General features: G+C 40.6%; 1 protein-coding gene across 2 annotated transcripts in view; it reads left to right on the forward strand.

Annotated features, from left to right (window-relative positions):
* Positions 1–22,256, forward strand: part of MICU2 (mitochondrial calcium uptake 2) — a 230,159-nt gene that overhangs the window by 163,340 nt on the left and 44,563 nt on the right. For both annotated transcript variants that reach the window (XM_025196624.1, XM_025196623.1), the window contains exons 5-6: positions 4,569–4,616; positions 9,734–9,816. In XM_025196624.1, the coding sequence (XP_025052409.1) occupies positions 4,569–4,616; positions 9,734–9,816 (131 nt within the window). The remainder of the gene's footprint in view (positions 1–4,568; positions 4,617–9,733; positions 9,817–22,256) is intronic.

Raw genomic sequence — 22,256 nt, forward strand, 5'->3', positions numbered from 1 at the left:
GACATTAAAGAGTATCGGTCCAAGGACCGAGCCCTGCGGGACCCCACTGCCCACACCCCTCCAGGTCGAAACCGACCCATCCACCACGACTCTTTGGGTACGACCCTCTAGCCAATTTGCCACCCACTGTACTGTGTAGTCATCCAAGTCACAGCCTCTTAACTTGTTCACCAGTATGGGGTGGGATACCGTATCGAAGGCCTTCCTGAAGTCTAAGTATACGACATCCACCCCTCCTCCTGTGTCCAGGCGTTTCATAACCTGGTCATAAAAAGAGACTAGATTGGTCAGGCACGATCTGCCTGCCACGAACCCGTGCTGGTTTCCCCTCAGCATAATTTGTCCTGCCGGGCTCTCGCATATGTGAGCCTTAATAATTTTTTCAAAGACTTTGCCAAGGATGGAGGTGAGACTGACTGGCCTATAGTTGCCTGGGTCCTCCTTCCTCCCCTTAAAATGGGGACCACATTGGCCCTTTTCCAGTCCTCCGGGACTTGGCCCGTGCACCACGAGCGTTCAGATATTCAAATGGTAGAGGGAAGAATCCTCTTCCCTCTACCATTTTTTTTTTTTTTTTTTTTTGCAGTAGCAGATATTGCATCTCCCCGAAACCATCTGTAAAGTCGCCTCATGAATTGGCCAACATGATATGGTTGTGTAGGCAGGCAGTACAGCCTCCCACTTGCTACATCAAGCCTTAGCATGTAAACTCAACAATACGCCTAAAACCCACCCATCCAGAAAGTTAGAAATCGATGGCCATTTATACACATACTTTTTTGTCCTGCAACGTGCCGGAGATCCGCCATTTGGGAGTGGACTCAGTCAAATCTGCTCTGCACACAAGCTGAGGCGAACTCCACTGTGCCGCATGCAGTTGTATGAGTGATGAAATGCACGTCAAAGTGCAGAAAATGGCAGTGGTGCACTTTTGAACTAAAGCACCTCCAATGTGTTTTAGTTCAAAAGTGTGCTGCCACCATTTTTTTTGAGTGCTGATGTGCATTTCGCCACTTATACAACTGCAAGCATCGCAGCACTGGGCATTTTTCAAAGCACCTGGTGCTGCGGCACTTGCATGTGTAAGAATTCCATATAAGGTGAGCACATTAGGGCTCAAGTAAACCAAGTAAAGGGATGCATTTGTGTAAATCTCTGTCCTGCTGAAGCAGAGCTGGGGACTGTGCAATCCTGACAGGCAGATAAAGAACTAAATACCTGCAAACTGACCTGCTTTTGCATACGTGATAAGAATGGGTAGTAGTGCATTACACTGATACATATGCTGCATGGATCCTTCAACTTTAATTGCTTCTTGCAAGACTCCAGCAGAAGCTTCTGCTGAAGTGTACATGTTATTGTGGAGTCACTTTGACTGCCAGCATACTGGAAAAGTGTTCCTATAGCTTTTGCCCACATGAGAAGACTTAGAATTTGATCTACTACAAGCCTCCTTATTGACCCTGAATTCAGCTTCGTTAAAAATAAACCCTATAAATTAAAAAAAATAACAATAGTACATTTGCAAGTGAATAAAGACTCCACAGCTGTTTTGATATGTAGCTGGGATTTTTTCTACTGTTAAATGACTCTTGAAATATTCCCTGGAGAAAAACTATCATTGGTTCAGTTTGCAGAATATCAAGCTAGGACGTTGTGCCTTCTAGTGGACAATTTTAAAACTAACTTTCACATTCTTGTGTACGTAGTTGTGATTGAATGTTATGATTATTTTATTTATTAGCAACCTTTCCTCTATTCTCAGCTTATCAGTGAAGATTCTTTTTGAGGCGGGGGGGCAGAAGGGGAGAGGAAAACACTCTTGGGAAAATACACATTTTTTATCCCATTCTAAAAGAAAGACTCTTGTTTCCAGTTGTGCCCAGGAATAAGTACTTTGTGGTATATGAAGCTTTATTCTTTTAATTCTTATTTGAATGTAAATAAAATTTGTTGTTTTTTTTTAATTTGTCTACTGCAGCTATTAGACATAAACTTTAAATGATTTTATATGTAATCTCCGAACTTCAAAACATTCACAAAAAGATTTTATTAATTTTACATATAAGGTAAAGTGGTCATATTTGTATAAAAGTCATATAAACAAAGTAAAAATTGAGAGAGAGATTCATGTAGAAAAATAAAATCTGCTTCATTAGCCAGGTGTATGCTGATTTCAGTGTAATTAGTTACAAACAGAGAATATCAAATATAATATAGCTTTCCTTTAAAGCAGAGGTAGGTTTGGAAAAACAATTAGAAATATTTTTTTTACTTTTTTACTGTTTCTTACCTTTTCCCTGTTTCACTTAACAGCAGAGGTTACAGTCTTTCACTCAAACTTCTTCCCTTCACTCTTCACTGTAAGCACCACTGTGTTGTCTGTGGTGCAGGTCTGTAAGAGAGCATCATCTTCCATATGACGTCTCTTCTCTGGATCTTCATATCTTTCAGGCCATATGTAAATTGTACGGGTTCTCTAAGATGTGACCTTGTTATTTATAACCATGACCACAAATCTCATCCAAGCTTTCTTCAGCTTATGCCTCTCTTGCTGCTACATCTTCTCGGAAACTGGTAAATGCAGCCTTGCCCCACGCTTACCCATTCAAAATGCAAAGATCATTTACGTTGCTGCTCACCTTGACCATGTCACCTCTCCCTTTGCATCCCTTCACTGACTCTTTCTTCATCACTTCCAATGCCTTTTGTAGGTTATCCTCATATCTCTTACACTGCTAAGATGCAAACTCTCAAGCCAGCGATACCAGACTTTATTACTCTTTTGTTCAAATATTCAAGCAAGTATTTTCCTACTATTTCCCATATTACTCTACGTGTGTGGAGTTCACTTTTGTGAAGTCATTTCATTGTCTTCCCTGAACCTTTCCTTAAAACTTGCTTTTACCATAATGCCCACAAAAAGAACTTAATAGTAGGCAGGAATAAGTTATGACCACTGCCTATCATGGCATTGAATATTGTCTCATCATTTCTTTGTGCTCTCCAAATTCATCTGTGAACTCTTTCTTGTTGTTGAACTCTGCTGGTACAGTGACTAGCATAGGGAAGACCTTGTCCAAGACCAGGGTTCCTAAGTGCTACAGCAGCAGTACAAGTAGTAATTTATGTTTTTTCTGCCAAAGGACTAATAAAGTATTTGTAACCAGAATCCCTGAAATAATACCCACTGTTTGCATAATGTGTTACAAGGTCAAAGCCACTATGTAGACACAAACACCATAGTCCTCACAATCTTCTCATTTGGTTATGTGAGTTAACATTTCTCTCCCTTTTATACAAGTAGTGAAACTGAAACACAAGGTGTAATGGTTTACTGACTCACTGCATGGATTTGGGTGACAGGATTAGCATTCAAACTTCTGACTCCTAACCCTGTGTTTTTTATGCCATGCTGCTTTCAGTGAATGAATACTTCTAAACTTTGGAAATGCACTAAAAAGCAAATTTAGTGTTAAATTATTTCACACCCACTAAAAGCATTGTTGGCTCCTTATAGTAATTAATCAGAAGTTAATTGTTTATTGCTGAGGCTTAAGGTGGATTTCTTATCTATAAATTAAGCAAATATAAATTTTAAAAAGTTGTTTATCTTTGAGCAGATAGGAATGTTTAAAGTATGCCATTTGAAATAGCTTCAACATTATATAGTGTTTAGTTCACATGTTAAAAGTAGCTCTACTATTTTTAAAAAGTGTTTATGAAAAAGCCCTTTAATTTTTTTTCTTAAAACATTATCATAGGACAGATGGTTAGGATTCTGCTGTTAACCACCTTCTTTATGTACCCTCTATCTTTAGCTTGTATGCAGCTATTTTGACACTTGTCACATCTTCGTGTTTTTTCAGGCTTTTCATTTTACTCGGTCTTTCAAAGGAAAACACTGGAATTTTCCTTCAAAAGGGGGGGGGGGGGAAAAGACATTTTACCCTTCTAAAAAGGAAAGTTTCCTTTTTAAAAAAAAAAAAAAAAAAAGACAACGACGCCTCTTGGCACAGGGCCCAGCAGTACTATCAGTTCAATCTAGCAGCTTGGCAGCTTTGCGTGTTGCCATATTCCCCTTGAGAATTAGAGAAAAGCTATTCTCCGCCTTTTCAAGGCTGCCAAAGGATGAAATACTTTGATCCTTCAGAGGAACATTAGAGTAGTTTGCCTCCTAGGTACTATATATGACAAAATACATTTAATTTATTCATCTTCATATAAATACTGAATATTTTCAGTGAAAATCCAGAGATTTAATGCAGGCCTTTTATCAATACCAATAAACCTAACTCAATTAGATTTGAATGTTGCTGAGATACTGGGAAAAGAAATTCATTTCCAGAGCATTGAAAATGCAATAAAACAATTCTGTTTAAGTAGCAATGATCAAAGAAAATATTTATTTCTAAGTTATCATTACTTAATACATTGATATTTTACTAAATATTTAACATTATAAGTTTACAAAGATTGAATTTGCAAGTCTTGTTATAACTACTGCAAAATAATATGCTGATGTTATAACTTAAAACTTCTGTCTCTTTGGTGCTGTTTTATTTTAGGACTGATCTCATATACGGAGTACCTGTTTTTGCTGACAATCCTCACAAGTAAGTATTTTGTTATATGAAAAAATGTCTCATTTGTAACACTGCCCAATATTTCAAATTCTTATTACTTCTAACTTTTGCCATCACAGTGCTGTCTAACATGGTTTTATAGTGAAATATGTGGCTATGAAACATTAAGGAAATAATGTAAATGGATATTGCCTCAGTTGGCTGTAGCCTGGTTCCAGGTATTATCTGTGGTTAGTGATAGCACTTTGAAGATCTTGATAAGCCCTGCAAGACAAGGTCAAGAATTGGATATGTAGCCATTTACAAAAAAATGGGCAAGGGCAGAGCTAAGGAGTCTTTTTAGTAGCAATGTGTTAATTGTATTTGATAATGAGATGTATATGAGGAAATAGCCTCATTCAGTGGTATAACATACTATCACAATGATACAGAAGAAAATGAGTGGTCTGTCATTACTATGCTCAAGACATTTTGTAGGACACTATCTAAATAGCTCCTGTTCAGAATATTTTTATTGAAACTTCTGTTCCCACGTGCCACTGCCTGAGACCATTGTTATCCTGGCTCTTTTTTTTTATCTGTTTTCTCCTCCTCCTTTCCGTTGGTTCCATTTTTCCCCTCTTTTGTGTGTTCTTCCCTTGACTTTTGTTTCCCTTTCTCCCTTATTTGCAATCAGATTGCTCTTCTTGCCTTCTTATCTGTTGGTAATTTCTAATAGCACTCCTGACTCACCAGAAGGTGTAGAAGCCATTTATTTGCCTGTCACAAGACTGAGTTGAATGCCATAGGAGCAGGGAGGATATAGGTGAGATGGCTGGAAACTCTTAGATTCCAGTGCCATGGGCAAAAAAGTACTCTTTCACCCACCTTCATGAAGACAGTGTATCAAGCTTTCCAAGGAGCTGCCTGATACTGTAACTGCAAATGTGATGGCAGCTCTTTGTCGTACAGGCATGTGTGTGAGGACTGATCCTGTCTGGGCATGTGTGTGAGGGCTGACAGGCTGAACCTGTCTTTTACTTCATGTAAGCTGCCTCCCCCTTGCTAGTCTGATGGGCTGTACTGAAGGTTGAGAAATGTTAATGGAAGGTTTCCATAAATGCATATGATATTATAAAGTGAGGCTTGTGACTAGCTGTAGTATAGTCCAACTATATGACCATATAGGCTCAGTCTTGTTAGCTAATGCATTAAACCAAAAATTTTAGAGCTCTGGATGTCAGTGGATGCTGAGCAGCCATTCTCATCTTCATGGACCTTCCTGCAGCTTTTAAGACACATTCATGAGATGTTCTTCCTTCACCCAAGAGAGATGGCAGGAATCTAGGCAACTGGTTGAAAGTGGTTTTGAACTCTTCCTTAGAGGACGCACCCAAGGAATGGTGCCACCAGATCTACACTTTGTAGGGTGCCTCAAGCATCAATCAGTTCTTTCTGCTCACTATCTACATTCAGCTGCAAGTGAACTGCTTTGACAACATGGCCTTGTGTGTCAGTAACATGCCCATGAAACACAGCTCTAGTCACCACATAAAACTATCCCACCACTGCCCAGGTGGCACAAAGAGATTGGTTCACAAATGAAAAATAGCTGATTGAAGCTGAACTCAGGTGAGAGAGGGATTATGTTTGTAGGCAGAAGAACTTTGTGGAATTCACAATCACAGTACTGTCTCTTTTTACTAAAGATGCAGTGGTAAATTGTACCATTTGTACACTGAGGAGCCCCCCAGATTCCACGGTAACTCTAATTTCTCACATCCAGTATATTTGTCTGGGAAAACATGCTACTTGAGATATTTATCCACCTTGGTTTTATACCTTTCATATTTATATAATGCTTATTCAGCTTTTTCCACCTCTGTTGAACTAGAGCAGTGTAGTATATCTCACAGCAATCAGCCCTCAGAAAGCTCCAGCCGGTACAAAGCATACCGTAAGGCATATAGCATCGGTATAACCAAGCAATCGTATAAGTATACTGCCGTCCTAAGAAATAGTGACCATCTAGTGTTGCATCCAACAGCCAGAATGTGAGGAGCATTAGATGCATAATAGGTGTTCAGAAGTGTATCTGAATAGGCAGTGATTACCTAAAAGAATTATTGCTAAGTAACATCCTGTATAAACTAGATAGGAAGAGAAGGACACTAGTAGAGATGGAAGAAATTTTTAAAGAAAAACTGCCTTGTTTCTTTTCATATATTCCAAAGGAGAATGCCCTTCCATACTAGCTGAATTATCTGCCACTGGTTTATTGAATGGGGAGGTAGTGTATGGGATTCAACCCATTAGGAAAAATCTAACAAAGTCATTGCAAAAAAGATCATTTCATTTCAACATCTTTATTTTATGTAGTATGTTATTTAATTAAAAGTTAGATAAATAGGATAGCAAAAGATCCTACTTCTTTCAGTTCAAGGGTTTTTAGGTTGAGAGTAAGACAGCACTGATGCTTTGGCTCAAATAAGAAAGTGAAGCAGCATCAAAGTAACCAGTTTCTACTTTTCAGACAATCCAGCAGCATTTCAGGATTTGCCATATAGGAGTGGATTGAATTGCAAAAAAACAAAGGAACCTTTTTATGCAGAATGAAAATCCAGTAATAATTTTGCTTCTTAAATTACACAAAAGGTTATCATATACATCATTCTGAAAGCAAATGTCAACAACTGTTAGTCCCTCCATCTGTATCTAAGAAGTATCCCATGTCAATCAGCTCTGGATATTTCATAGTTATGTAGCCTACATGTCTGTGAATCCTTGCATCTTCCTAGAAACAATTAGATTATTCAAAGTTGCTCTCTTGTGTTTTTTTAATAAGGTCTCCCAAATCCCATACAGTTGTCTGGTTCAGCAACTTAGTAGGGCCTCTCCCTTGTTTCTGTATATCTGGTGGTGGTGGTAGTAGTAGTAGTAGTAATAATAATAATAATAATAATAATGCCTGTAATTGTAATTATCCCAGTTTTCCAATTGAAGAAGCTGAGGCAGAAGGAAGTAGGATGAGTTCTTCAAGGTCACCCAGTAGCTCACCAATAGAATAGACTCTCCAGATCTTCTGAGTCCCAGTTGAGTCCTGTATTTACTAGGAAACACTGCTACCATCTATATTCTGGGTATTAAGACTCATCTTCAAAAATGTTTGCCAAATAAAGGCCTTATGTGATCCATTGCAGTATCTATCCCCTTTCCTTTCACATGTGGCTTGACTACACAATGTCTTTTTTCAGGAATGCTAAAGTGTGTTCCCTTTTTAGGGATTTCTGGAGCCTCTTCCTAGTGAGAGACTATAAACTGAGTATGATACCTCTACCAAAAGCTTTATTCCAATTAGTACTTAGAAAAGCTTGAGATAATTAATGTTTGCAGGAAAGGTACTCAGTGTAACCTACCTATGCAGATTAACATGAAGATCTGATTTTCAGATTCTACAGTTTTGTCTGACTATGGAGTTGAACACAAATATGTTTGAGCACTTTGAAGTATGCTTATTTTATAAATGCATACCATAAAGGGTTACATCATATCAGATAAGAATGGCATGTTGTGAACTATGTGAGTGGCTTTAGCTCCTATATTTTAAGAAATATAAGTTGTGACCCAGATGTTATGAATCATTATATAATAAATCAATACACTTTAGAGAATTAAAGTTGCTATAGCATAGTTTCCTGATGCTGTTTAATAAGTGAATGCTGTTGGTGAAACATATAGAAAGAAACATTTCTATAAGGTGGAAGCTAGCTTAGCTCGTCATATCATCACTCAGTCAGCTTGGGGGTTTTCTCTAGAGTTCTGATTAGTACACTGCAGTGACATTTATAAAATATTAGGGTACTTAGTAACTTGAAAATGTTAATTAGCTGATGGAGAGGTAATGACATACAAAGACAAACTATAATATTTTTATTACATTGACTATAAAGTAGTAAAGAACATGTCAATATTTTTCACTGAAAAAATATAAGCTTTTTTGCCATAAGGTTAAAAAAATGTAGATTTTTGTCAGTCATTGGCTAATGGACTCTGTCTCCAAAAACTTTCTGAATGGCCTCATGGGGTCTCAAGGGATGTCATGTTTCATTGCACTTTGGACTAAACTTTAATTTTTTAAGGCATTAGTGTCCCCACTGAATGAAAGCAGATGTTCCACATTCACATCTAACTGGTTTGTCTAGGGCAGAATTACTGATAGAGTTGCAAATACCCCCCAAATTAACTGTGCTGGCTTGCTCCTGCAGTGGTCTTGAAACACATTTTATCACTATATGATTCCTGTGTAGTCCAGCTAGTAGGGCAATCCATTAATGGGTCTGGTCATCTCAAATCAGCAAATTAAGACCAGTTCAGGCAGCTTTGTATTTTCTTAATGCTCTCACACAACTCAGACCACATGATTTTTTTTTTGGTTGAAGAAGTGGCACCAACTTTGTGAAATAATTACAAAGTATAATTCTGCCAACTGCAAAAACTTATAAAATTTAGGTTTGTTTGTAAACTGAGAGCTAAAAATTGTGTAGAGTGAGCTTTCTCCTAATAGAAGTTAAAAATATAATCCTAAAAAAAAATATGTGGGTTGGCTCAGTGATGCTCTTGCTAATTCCCATGCTACCACCACAGATAATTTATTGTAATTTTACAAATCCAATCTCTTGCTTTCTAAAGCAGAGGAGATAGAAAAAAATGTTTATTGTATACCCTGTCTATAAGAGGACAATATTCCTGAGACCACCCTATGGTGAATCATCTAACCAATTTGGGAATATTGATTGGCTTTCAAAGACACTTCCAGGTCACTCCAGGATAAAAGTAGAGCTTAATAATGGTAAGGGACAATGGAGACATATAAAAGGGATGCACAGAAAAAGATGCTAGGCCATTAATTTTCATAGAAGTTAAGAAAAAAACATTGTATTTGTATTTAGGCACTATTCAAGCTTCCTTACCCACCACCCCATCAACCATCTTCTGAAATTATTATAAAATTATTTTCCATTGTTCATATAATAGTTGTTATGGTTTATGTGGTTTGTTAGAAATATGAACTACCTGTCTAACTATGGAGAACTGAAGCTGCAGGCAAGGTTTCAGCTGCCTTAAATATTCATATAGAAATGTATATGTATTTTTGCACTTCATTACAGAACCACAGTCTGGATTTCATATTGCGTTTAAAATGCTGGATACTGATGGCAATAAACATGTAGAGAAGAAGGAATTCTTTAAGGTATGTGCATTCATACTCGATTTTGAAGTGTATACACGATTTTACAAATTTTATCCACTGAATGAAAATACATTAAATTATTTAAGTATATTCCTTTGCATCTAAGCTATGATCATATCTCACAGTACAGAAAACAATATTTGCTAATACAGATTATTATGAGAAGGGAGCATATAAGAAAGTATCACTGTAGAAGTTTAAAATTAGTTCAGTCAGGCCTGAGTTAATTTTGATAAAGCTTACTTTTCGCCTATATTTACAAGACACATACAGATATCTACAGCTCTGTTAATGGGTTGATAGTAGTAGACTATATCCCAAGTTTGACCTATCTTTAAAGACCATCAAAGGAAAGTCTTCTAATTTCTGAAGGGCTGAAGCAGAGAGGGAGCTGCTATGAGATAAGCAACTCAGCAGCAGGACTGCCTTGAGTCCTTGACTCTGAGTGTCTGATTGGTGCTTTAGTGTTTGCCTAGTGCCTGCTGTGTGGGGGTTTTTATGGGTTTTTTTATTGTGGGGGGGGGTTGTTTGTTTTTTACCCCCTCTGCAGTGACTGATTGACAGGGCTTCCTCTGTCTAATTGAAGGATGGAGCTAAGCTAAGCAGCCTTATAAAAGGCAGCCCCTTACAACAAAAAAAAGAGGAAGGAACAGAAAGGGAAGGAGTCTGGCCACAGATTTGGGTGTTTAGTTTGTGTGGTTTACAGCCTACATATCCTCCAGGGGGTAAATGAGGCATAAATGGTGGCTGTGTCAGCAGTTGTGGCCTGCACACAATATGCCATGTTTGTGTTCCTCCCGGAGGTCAAGACACTTCATCTGCATCTGGTGTCTGCTCTGGAGGAAAAAAATCAAAGGTTGGAAACATGGATATTCACACTGCATTTTATCAATAAAAAGGAAGTTTACTTGGACAGGAGTTATGTAAGGCTAGTACTGGACAGGCCAAAAGGAAAAGGGGAGATGGCAGCATGTGACTACTAAAAGGAGGAGAGTCTCCAGAATTGAAAAGGAGCAGACTGAGTAACCACTTTCAAGCACTCTGTGGTGGAAAGGCTGAGGAAGAGGCAGAAGATGAGAACATCTGCAGGCATCATGCAGAGCACTTGGCAGTCTAGAGAGCAGGAAATACAGGGTCCCAGAGATGGGGTTCTAGGACCACTGCACCAAGAAGGAAAAGAAGAGTGGTGGTCGTTGGTAACTCCCTTCTTCAGGGAACAGAGGCACCAACTTGTCATCCAGATTTGGGGTCCCAGGAGGTGTGCTGTCTGCTTGGAGCCTGAATTCAGGATGTCAGATTCCTTCTTGTCCATGTAGACACCAATGATGCTGCCAAGAATAATGACAGAGACAGATCAGAGGCAACTATGAGGCTCTTGGCAGGAGAATTAAGGAGCTTGGAGCACAAGTGGTGTTTTCATTGATCCTCCTAGTAGAAAGCAAGGACCCAAGCAGGGACTATCATATCCTGGAAGTAAATCTGTGGCTAAGGTGGTGGTATTGGCATGAAGGGCTTGGGTTCTTTGACACTGGATGGGTGTTCTAACCAGAACTGGGAACAGCATCTTTGCACATCATCTGGCTAACCTAGTAAGGGTTCAAACTAGGTTCCTTGGGTGATGAACAAAATTATCTAGCAACAGAGCTAACAATCCAGAGGGGAAGGGACTGGAAAAAGCAGCTCAACTCTCAGAAAGGGCCAGGGAGCCACAGGACAGCAACAAGTGATGCAAAAGGAAAACGAGTATGTTGGAATGCAAAACACATCTAATGTATGTATACAAATGCAAGAAGTGTGCGAAATAAGATGAGCTGGAATTGGCAGCCTATGAAATGAGCTATGACCTGATTGGCATCGCATACACCTGGTGGGACAGCTCTTATGACTGGAACATTGAGGGCTACACTCTGTTTTGGAAGGCCAGGATTGGTGGAAAAGGTGGTGGTGTCACTTTGTGTGTCAGAAATGCATACGCTTGTTCCCTGGTTCAGGAGGAAAAAGATAACAGAGCAGAATGCATTTGGGTGAAGATAGAAGATGAAATGCAGCATTGATATAATGGTGGGGATTTATTATAGGCCACCAGTTGAGGAAGAAGCAGTAGATGGGGCATTTCTTAAGGAGGTGACAAAATTAGCCAAAAACTATGTGATGGTTCTGATGGGAGACTTCAACTTTCTGGACATCTGCTGGAAGAACAGTACAGCCAAACATAAAACGTCAAGTCAGATCCTAACTTGTTCGGAGGACAGCTTTCTGTACCAGGGAATCATATATCTTGGATCTTGTCCTGACCAATAGGGAAGAACTGGTGCAGGACATGAAGATGATCAGTAACTTGGGAGCGTGATTACAGTTTGATAGAATTCCAGATCCTGAGACAGGGAAAGCATGAGATCAGGAGAACTAAGATGCTAGATTTCACCAAAGGTGGATTTCAGCTGATTCAAGGAATTAATAGGCATGGTGCCATGGGGAAAAAAGGAGGGCTAGAAGCTTCCAAGGTGCACAGTATTGGAAGCACAGCAAGAAACTTTTGATACAATGGAAGTATAAGAAGAATGGTAAGAGACCAATGTGGCTGTACAAAGAGCTTCTAGGTTGCCTCAAATGCACAAGGAAAGCATACAGGCAGTGCAAAAATGGACTGGAAACCAAGGAAGCATACCATGAAAATAGCAAGACTTCAGGAACATGATCAGAGGCAAAGATAAAGAATGAGCTGCATCTGATGAGGGAGTTTAAAAACACCAAAAAGAGGTTCTATAAGTATGCCGGCCAGAAAAGAAAGCCCAAGGAAACTGTGGGTTTGTTAACTAGCCAAGGGAAACTCTTAACAAAAGATGCAATGAAGGTGGATTTATTCAACAGCTACTATGCCTCAATCTTCACAAAAAAATGAGGCTGCAACCCAATTAAGATTATTTGGATAGGAAAAAGGACAAGCTGAGGAACAAGATAACAAAATAGACTGTCAGAGAGCTTGTGTTGGGTCTAAATGAGTTCAAGTCAACAGAGCCTCATGAACTTTATCCAGGGCACTGAAGGAGCTGGCAGAGGAGATCTTGGAGCCCCTTGCAATTAAGTAGTAAGAGATGGACAAGGTACCAGAAAACTGGAAAAGGGCTAATGTAGTGCCCCTCTTTAAAAAAAGGATCTCAACAGGTTGGAAAGCTAGATTGGAAAGCTGGACTGGAGCTAACAGAATGAAGTTCAATGCTGACAAATGCAAGGTGCTGCACCTCAGAAGGACTAATCAAAAACAGGAATAGAAAACAGATGACACGTGGATGGATGATGGTGCTATGGAGAAGGATCTAGAATGGGGTCAGCAACCCCCAACCCCTGGCACGCGTGCTGAGAAAGATGCGAGGACATTTTGCTCGGGACGCCATAGCCAGCCCCGGCTCTGGGTAGCTGCTGCCAGCAATGGAGCCTGGGCTGCTCCCAGCAGGGCTTGCAGCATCCCAGCTGCCTGCTGGGAGCAGCCTGGGCTCCCGGTTGGCAGCAGCTACCCATAGCCAGGGTCAGCTGCAGCTGGGAGGCTGCAAACAGCTGTGCCAGGCTCCACAGCTCTGGCATCAGCTCTGTACCAGCATGTGCAAGTGCGCCTTGGAGTGGGCAGTAGGGGAGGGGCGTGAGGCAGCACAACCCCAGTCTCTCCCGCACTCTCAACATGGAGCTGGTGACTGGGCTTCGGAGCCCAGCACAGCTGTTTGTAGCCACCTTGGGCTCTGGGCAGCTGCAGCAAGCATGGAGCTGATGCCAGAGCTGTGGAGCCTAGCACAGCTGTTTGCAGCTTCCCAGCTGCAGTCGGCCCCAGCTCTGGGTAGCTGCTGGGCTAGGGGGCAGGGGCTTTGGGTGGGGGGCAAGGGGCAACAGGGCTGGGGGGCAGGGGCTTTGGGTGGGAGGCAAGGGGCAACAGGGCCGGGGGGGCAGGGGCTCTGGGTGGGGGGCAAGTGGCAGAAGCAGGGCATCCTGCCATGTACCCCCTGCCCTCATTTTGTTTTTCTGGTTTGCCAGCACTCTGGCACCTTCCAAGGTAGGCATTGTGATGTTTTTCGGCACGCCGGCCAAAAAACATTGCCTACCCCTGATCTAGAAGTTGTGGTAGATCACAGACTCAATATGAGCATCATGCAGCTGCACAAAAGGCAAATGCAGTTTTGGGATGCATCAATAGCAGCATTAGGTGTCAAACATGGGAGGTGATAGCATCTCTGTACTCATTACTGATTAGACCTTATCTGGACTATGGTATAGAGTTTTGGGCACCACATTTTAAAAAGGCTGTGGAGAAGTTACAGAGGGTTGGGGGGTGACAAAAATGTTAAAGAGTTTGGAAGGCGAGACATACAAAGAGAGTTTGAAGGAAATAGGCATGTTCAGCTTGCAGAAAAGGTGCTTAAGAGGGGACATGATAGCAGTCTTCAAATACCTGAACAGCTGCCATAAAGAAGAGGGAAAACACCTTTTCTCACTTGCTGCAGAGACTAGGGCATGGACCACTGGCTTGAAGATGGAGCAAAGTATATTTAGATTGCATATCAGGAAAAAATTCTTCACTGTTAGAATGGTGAGGCAGTGGAATAGACTGCCTAGGGAAGTTGTGGACCCTTCATCATTGGAGGTATTCAAGAACAGATTAGACAGCCACTGGTCAGGGGTGATCTAGGTGTAACTATGGGTATTTTCCATGTTTCTGGGCTTTACTGGTTGCTGCATGGGGTTAGGAAGGAATTCTTTCTCCTCCTGTTGCTGTGTCGGGAATTGGGGTTTTTTTTAAGCCTTTCTCAGAGGCATTGAGCGTTGTTTGCGGCCAAGGCTGGGGTTTGACTCGTGTGTACCAATGCTTGTGCTGGGACTTAAAATCAGAGGTTCCTGACTAACGGGTGTTGCCCCTCTTCTCAGAGTCAGACTAACCACCATATTTGGGTCAGGAAAGAATTTTACCCCATGGTCAGATTGGTATGGACTTGGGGGGCGAGGGGGGGTGTTACCTTCCTGGGATCTTTCAAGCATATTTTAACATCCCTTGCAGCAGCAGGACATTGGTCACCCTGCCTTACCTGTGGCAGATTATGTCTTGTGTTTTGTCAAGGTTGACTCTGTTGTTTTGCTATGGATTTGATTTGTAGAAGTCTTCTAATTTCTGAAGGACTGGATTCAGTGACCCAGGAGTCCCTTCCTATTCTGTCTTCTTAATATTGACTTTAGAAAAATCCATCTCTCCCTCTGAATTGTTCATAATCAGGTGTGTTTTTCTGCAATGGCCCCTCTGCATGTGCAGGTAAAGGCTCAATGGGATCTAATTCACAATCTACATAATTGTGCTTCCTGCCATGCCACATGTGCATGTTAGGAGGCATGATTGTGGGATCACGAATTAGATCCCATCATGCCTTATTACTGGTGCAGGGGGAGCAGCTGCAATCTTCCAACCATGGGGATGTGCAAAGCAACCCCTGCAGCAGGGAGCTCTGTCAGCTGATGGGGCTCCCACCCACAGGGCACAGACTACACATGCAAATTAGAGCTGGGTAGAAACCAGCTCTAAAGTTATTACGCATTTTCCAGCAGTAACTTTATAGCTGGTTGGACCTATTTACGGCACCATAGTTCATTTGTGTGTGTAGCCAATCTAAAGTAATTGCACAGTTCATCAGGTAATTGCATAATATATGTAATATGTAGAGGAGGCCCAAGTAGCAAAGAGATATTGTTTTCAAATTGCTGTGCAATAGAGGGGGAAAAGATCAGTATTCTGCAAAAGGAAAAGAAAAATAGGAAAAAGTTTTATTGTTAGGCTTCTAAAAATAATGTTAATTACATAGCATGTAAAATTGGTATGTAAGAGGGTCTTTACGTCAGAAGGTAGTCTTAAATAATTCACGTCAGAAGTAAAAAGTGTTATTAATGGAACCCCTCTTTTAATGAACCCAAGCATAATCCCTATTGTTGGCTGTAAATACATTTTTAAAGTAGCAAAAGTGACTGCCATCCTACTTTATGAATTGTTCTCCCTAATGATACCCAGTACTATGGACAAAGTCAGAAATACAGTAGAATCTGTCAACTCTAAACTTTAATAAAAATCACCTGCTTGACTGGGAAATTGCCAAAGATTCCACGGAATATATTTCACTGACTTGAAATTTTGAAGTACTAGCACAGCAACTGCTGGCATGTATTTCTTGCTGTTAGTCCTTTGTGTGGTTTTTACTGTTTCCCAGCTTGCACATGGTTGTTAACTGAATCCAGCTCACCTAAATTCTGTTTTTAAAAGTATTTTAATGCTTAGTGGTACCTTTTTTAAAACTGTTACTGAAACTGAACAATGTTTCCCAGGGTAGCGTTCCCATAAGCCTCTAATTATTGTGACTTAAAAATGCCACACACTCTCAACAGTTTCAGTGTAGAAACTCTCATGGCTGTGAAGAAGTTGTTCTGTTAAAGTGTTCATATCACTCTGCTGATGAAAAATAAGACCAAATTACAGAACAGTTGCTGGAGTTTTTTCCTTTGTATTTTTCATTCGTACTTACTGATCCTGTTAATCCTATTGGATGGGAATTAGGGCAATTTAAAAATACTTTAGTCATTGAAATGGCTATTACAGCTATATTGTTCAACTAAAAAGTAGCAGTACGCTGAGGCTAAGCATAGGCACTCATTTCTAGTGCTGCACATTTCTGAGAAAAGACAAGTTTACAGGCATTCTAACCTGCAGCTACACCTTCCTGGCAGGCAAGCTGAGGCTGAGTTTTGCCCTTGAGGAAATGCCCTTGTGCCATGACTAGGTCTGAGGAAGGAATGGAGGGCAGTGACAGCTTAATTCTTCCCCTTCTCTGGGAGGAAGAGAGCTGTGGAGATATGCTCTGTGCCTTCCACAGACTGGGATGAGTCAAGCTGCTACTGCTTCCTGCCCCTTCCACAGGGTACCTGGCTCACCCTGCTCTGTGGAAGACATGGAGACAGTGTGGGGGATAGCTGCAGCTTGTCTCATTCTGGTCCCTCCATTCCTTCCTCAGACCTAGTCATGGCACAAGGGCATTTCCTCAAGGGCAAAACTCAGCCTCAGCTTGCCTGCCAGGAAGGTGTAGCTGCAGGTTAGAATGCCTGTAAACTTGTCTTTTCTCAGAAATGTGCAGCACTAGAAATGAGTGCCTATGCTTAGCCTCAGCGTACTGCTACTTTTTAGTTGAACAATATAGCTGTAATAGCCATTTCAATGACTAAAGTATTTTTAAATTGCCCTAATTCCCATCCAATAGGATTAACAGGATCAGTAAGTACGAATGAAAAATACAAAGGAAAAAACTCCAGCAACTGTTCTGTAATTTGGTCTTATTTTTCATCAGCAGAGTGATATGAACACTTTAACAGAACAACTTCTTCACAGCCATGAGAGTTTCTACACTGAAACTGTTGAGAGTGTGTGGCATTTTTAAGTCACAATAATTAGAGGCTTATGGGAACGCTACCCTGGGAAACATTGTTCAGTTTCAGTAACAGTTTTAAAAAAGGTACCACTAAGCATTAAAATACTTTTAAAAACAGAATTTAGGTGAGCTGGATTCAGTTAACAACCATGTGCAAGCTGGGAAACAGTAAAAACCACACAAAGGACTAACAGCAAGAAATACATGCCAGCAGTTGCTGTGGTAATACTTCAAAATTTCAAGTCAGTGAAATATATTCCGTGGAATCTTTGGCAATTTCCCAGTCAAGCAGGTGATTTTTATTAAAGTTTAGAGTTGACAGATTCTACTGTATTTCTGACTTTGTCCATAGTACTGGGTATCATTAGGGAGAACAATTCATAAAGTAGGATGGCAGTCACTTTTGCTACTTTAAAAATGTATTTACAGCCAACAATAGGGATTATGCTTGGGTTCATTAAAAGAGGGGTTCCATTAATAACACTTTTTACTTCTGACGTGAATTATTTAAGACTACCTTCTGACGTAAAGACCCTCTTACATACCAATTTTACATGCTATGTAATTAACATTATTTTTAGAAGCCTAACAATAAAACTTTTTCCTATTTTTCTTTTCCTTTTGCAGAATACTGATCTTTTCCCCCTCTATTGCACAGCAATTTGAAAACAATATCTCTTTGCTACTTGGGCCTCCTCTACATATTACATATATTATGCAATTACCTGATGAACTGTGCAATTACTTTAGATTGGCTACACACACAAATGAACTATGGTGCCGTAAATAGGTCCAACCAGCTATAAAGTTACTGCTGGAAAATGCGTAATAACTTTAGAGCTGGTTTCTACCCAGCTCTAATTTGCATGTGTAGTCTGTGCCCTGTGGGTGGGAGCCCCATCAGCTGACAGAGCTCCCTGCTGCAGGGGTTGCTTTGCACATCCCCATGGTTGGAAGATTGCAGCTGCTCCCCCTGCACCAGTAATAAGGCATGATGGGATCTAATTCGTGATCCCACAATCATGCCTCCTAACATGCACATGTGGCATGGCAGGAAGCACAATTACTTGTAGCAGGGGGGCAGGCTAGATGATCTATTCAGGTCCCTCCTGACCCTAACTACTATGAAACTGTGGTCCTTGGAAAAAGTCAAGCAGCAGAAAAATGCCCCTCTCACCAGTACCTGAGACCTGTCAAGCCATAGGGATATTGCCTCCAGTGACCCTGGTCTGTGGAAGGTGCAGGGGCGGCATATAGCCAGTAAAATTAAGTCCATTAAAGGAGATAAATTTGATTCCTGGCTGCGTGCAGTTTAGTGCACTGAAATGTTACTTTGCTACCTCTTTAACTATATACTGCTTCAGGAAAGCAAGAAAGGAGAAACCTTCAGAAATATATTGCAAGTCACTCATGTTGTACATGATAAATCATCTCTAATTGTCATTGCCTGTTTCAATTAATTCTGATTGAATTATCCAAGCCAATATTAACAGCTGAAAGTCATCAAAATAGGTGATAAAAAGCACAATACAATCAATAAAAATAATGTGATTCCTCGAGAGGCAATCATATTAAGTGGAAGTCATTGTAGATTAAGTTACTTTGTATTTCTTCATACTATATTAAGGAATTAAAATGGGAGTGGTAAGAACATATAAAATGTAATGCAAGCTTATGAAAATCGTTGCATTCAAAATTGTCCCTAAGGATGTGAGCAGGCCATAGAATTGCTTCACCAGAAAAATAGCTCCAGAAATTAGATGAGATTTGTTTTTCCTGCTAAGTGATCTTATTTATTATTCAGGAAAGAGCAAGGAGGGTTCAGAGCAGGACATGAAAATAATCACTGCAGGGAATCTTATTGTATGACTACATATGTAACATTTATGAGAAGTGAATATTTTACTGCTTGTGCAGTCATAGCTTCCAAGATTACATTTAAGCACTACAAAGAATGATCATAAAGCCTTAAATTTTACATATCAGCTATAATGTAATGAAAGAATGTCCTATTCCTCAAGCTTTCAGTGTGAAATTGAGAATTTTTATCAAAATACAACTAGTGCTGGTTTATCAAAATCTCATTTAAAGTGACTTTTTTTTGCTTTTATTTTCTACACTTTTAATTTATTTTCTGTTTCTTTTTTCTTCTATGAAGCCATCAAGCATCTATATGGCTAACTAATTAAAAAACTTTAGCCTAGATCATGTTCCACCTATTAGGTCTTTAAGTACAATCCTATTAGACTCTACTTAAGTCCCTGAAAAACCCTTAATGCAAAAGATGGGTGGGTCTTCCTTTTTCTTGTTGCTTAAAGCTAAGATGGACAAGATATATGTTAATAGCTTCTCAGAGACTTGAGCAAGGTGGAATAGAACCAGATTTGCACACCTAGTAAGTGAAATTAGGATCTTGCGGTAAACATGCAACTAACAAAAATCCATTGGCCTTTATAATGCCATGACTGGCATCCAAAGAAAATCAGTCACAACTATTTCCCACCTAGTTTATTTTGCCTCTTGCTTGGTTTCTTAACTTCCAAGCTAAGTGCAGACAACTGGGGAGGTTAAATCAGGTTCCAAATGGCCACCTGATTTAAACTTAGCTTCTCCCAGTGAAGACCTTACACTTACAGACCCTGTCTCAGTGACCAGCAATCAGTCTAAATCTGTAACTGTTCAGAAGTTCCATGCACACAAACCAATCTAAAAATCGCAGAACCCAGTTTAAGATGAACTTAGATCTATGTAGTATGAAACTTACTTGATTCAGGTCAAACATGGAACTCCTGCAGGCTTTCCCTGCGCAGCCCCAAGGCTGGGAAAACCCAGCCACTGGCCCCAGCTCCAAGGCTGCACTTTTCACACACACCCCCATCCGCTAGGCTATTTTTTGCCCCCCTGGCTCCCCGTTCCCAACCAGCCAGCCCTGTCAACCCCCATCCCACAAGCTGCTCCGGGTGCAGCCATTTTTATCAGTGTTCATGGCTTTCAGAACTGAGCAAGTATAAGTCCCAGTGGGAGGAGAGGCAGGAGGGATGGGGGGTGTAGGTTTGCAAAGGGGAATCCCACACCACCCATGGGTTATGCCTTCTCCCCAAACCCCCACAGTTTGCACCTGCCCTGCCTATACCTCCTGAATTGCACCTCCCCCAATCCACCAGCAAACCTCCCAACCCCCACCACTCGCCCCCCATTCCAACTTACCTGATATCGGGCAGCCATTTTGAATCCATTTAACTCCCTAGTACCCCAAATATCTGCACTTAGCCCCAGTCTCCATGAAGTTGTCACGTATATTTTGTATCATATCTCTAATTGAATTAGCAAGTGTTGTAATACTTTCTCTTCCTTTCTAATTATGCACAGACTAAAAAGCTACTGCATTTCATGGAAATATCTTTTGAAGCATAGTTACTTCCAATTTATTTCCCAGTAAAACTGATCAGATTTAAAGCAGCTTCTCTGTAGCTTGTCAAAGGGGGAGAACATTCAGTCTTCTTGCCCGAATTCCACTCACTTACACAATTAAATTCATTTCTGCACGTGCTACAAGAGGTTCACTTCATCACTTGGTATATGTATCCATATTCTTCCATCTTACGAGAGCCAAAAAGGAATGTCTAGACCCAGTAAGTGTCAAATGTATAGAAATGTCTGGTCCCTGTTCAAAACAAGTACTGTAAGGTGTCTTACAAGTTACTGCCCACTCCCTCACCTTAACTTTGTGGAGATCATAAAGAAGGATTCTGTCAATTTATGCAGCATCCAAAATTTTCTCATTTTTTGGAGCATAGCTGGATCTGACATTGGAAAATGCCTTTAAAGTTGGTAATTGCCTTATGATAGTGGACAAAAGTCATATATCCATGCAAATAACATTATCTCTATTAGCTTGCTCCTTGGGGAGCATCCTAAATTATGACTCTGTTATGGAACATGGGAATGATATCTAGAGTTGTTTGAAAGGTGATTTGAAGTCCCTAAACTAATCTAATTAGTGGAATGTTCTCATCCCTTTGTTCATTGTGTAAGTAAAGCTACTATGGGAGACTTTCATGGGAGGGAGGAAAGGAAGTGGAGGGAGTTTGGTCTGGGAGTTTTTCAGCCTCCACTGGAAGGTAGGCCGGGTGTATTGGAGCTCCCTCTTACCCCCATGGTGGGTGGAGGGGTCCAATTCATCCATCCCACCCTCCAGTACTGGCTGGGGAACCCCTACAATGAGCTCCATCTACACACTTCCCCCCATCCCATTCTGAAAACTTTGCAGCCTGCAGGGCCGTTGCTAGGGGAAACCAGCTGCAGGCTGCAGCCAGAAGTTAGATTCCCCTCCCCCTGAACCAACAGTGAACTTCTGTTTGGTCCAGGGAGGGGATCATTGCAACTCGGAACACTTCCTGCAAAGCGTTCTCAGTCACAGTGGAGAGCTGCACTTCTGTGTGTACCCTAAGACAGCAGTCCCGGCCCTATTGAAGTCAACAGCAACCCTTTGACTTCTGCAGGATCAGAGTTTTACCTTACGATTGAATATATTAGCTAACGTATTAAAAATGTACCTTTTATCTTGGCATGGGTAGCCATGATGTCATAAGTTGTTTTTTTTTTCCTGTAAGTGATGTAATTGTGTAATTACTTTATGAAATGAGTTGTCTCAAATCAAATGACAGATTCCCTAATGATGCATCAGAACTTTATACTTGTATAGAGCATAAAACACATCTAGGCCACATATTGAACAATTGTGTGTATTAAGAGGAATATGTGATACAGTTCATGAATGTAATAATCTTCTGGCAAAATTTTTAGTGTTGTAAAGCAGTAAAAATGGGAAGTGATTGGTCCAAAATTGTATTAAAATCCCAGTGAAACTTCATAATATCAGTTTAATCCTCGAACTGTCTCACTAATCATCACAGGACAGTTAAGGGGGAAAGTGGTTCTACGAATTCATATAGAAAAAATTAGGGTAAAGAAGAGGACTTTTCAGTATAGGGAAAG

This window comes from Alligator sinensis, unplaced genomic scaffold (genome assembly GCF_000455745.1).
Source record: "Alligator sinensis unplaced genomic scaffold, ASM45574v1 scaffold777_1, whole genome shotgun sequence".
Taxonomy (NCBI): Eukaryota; Metazoa; Chordata; order Crocodylia; family Alligatoridae; genus Alligator; species Alligator sinensis.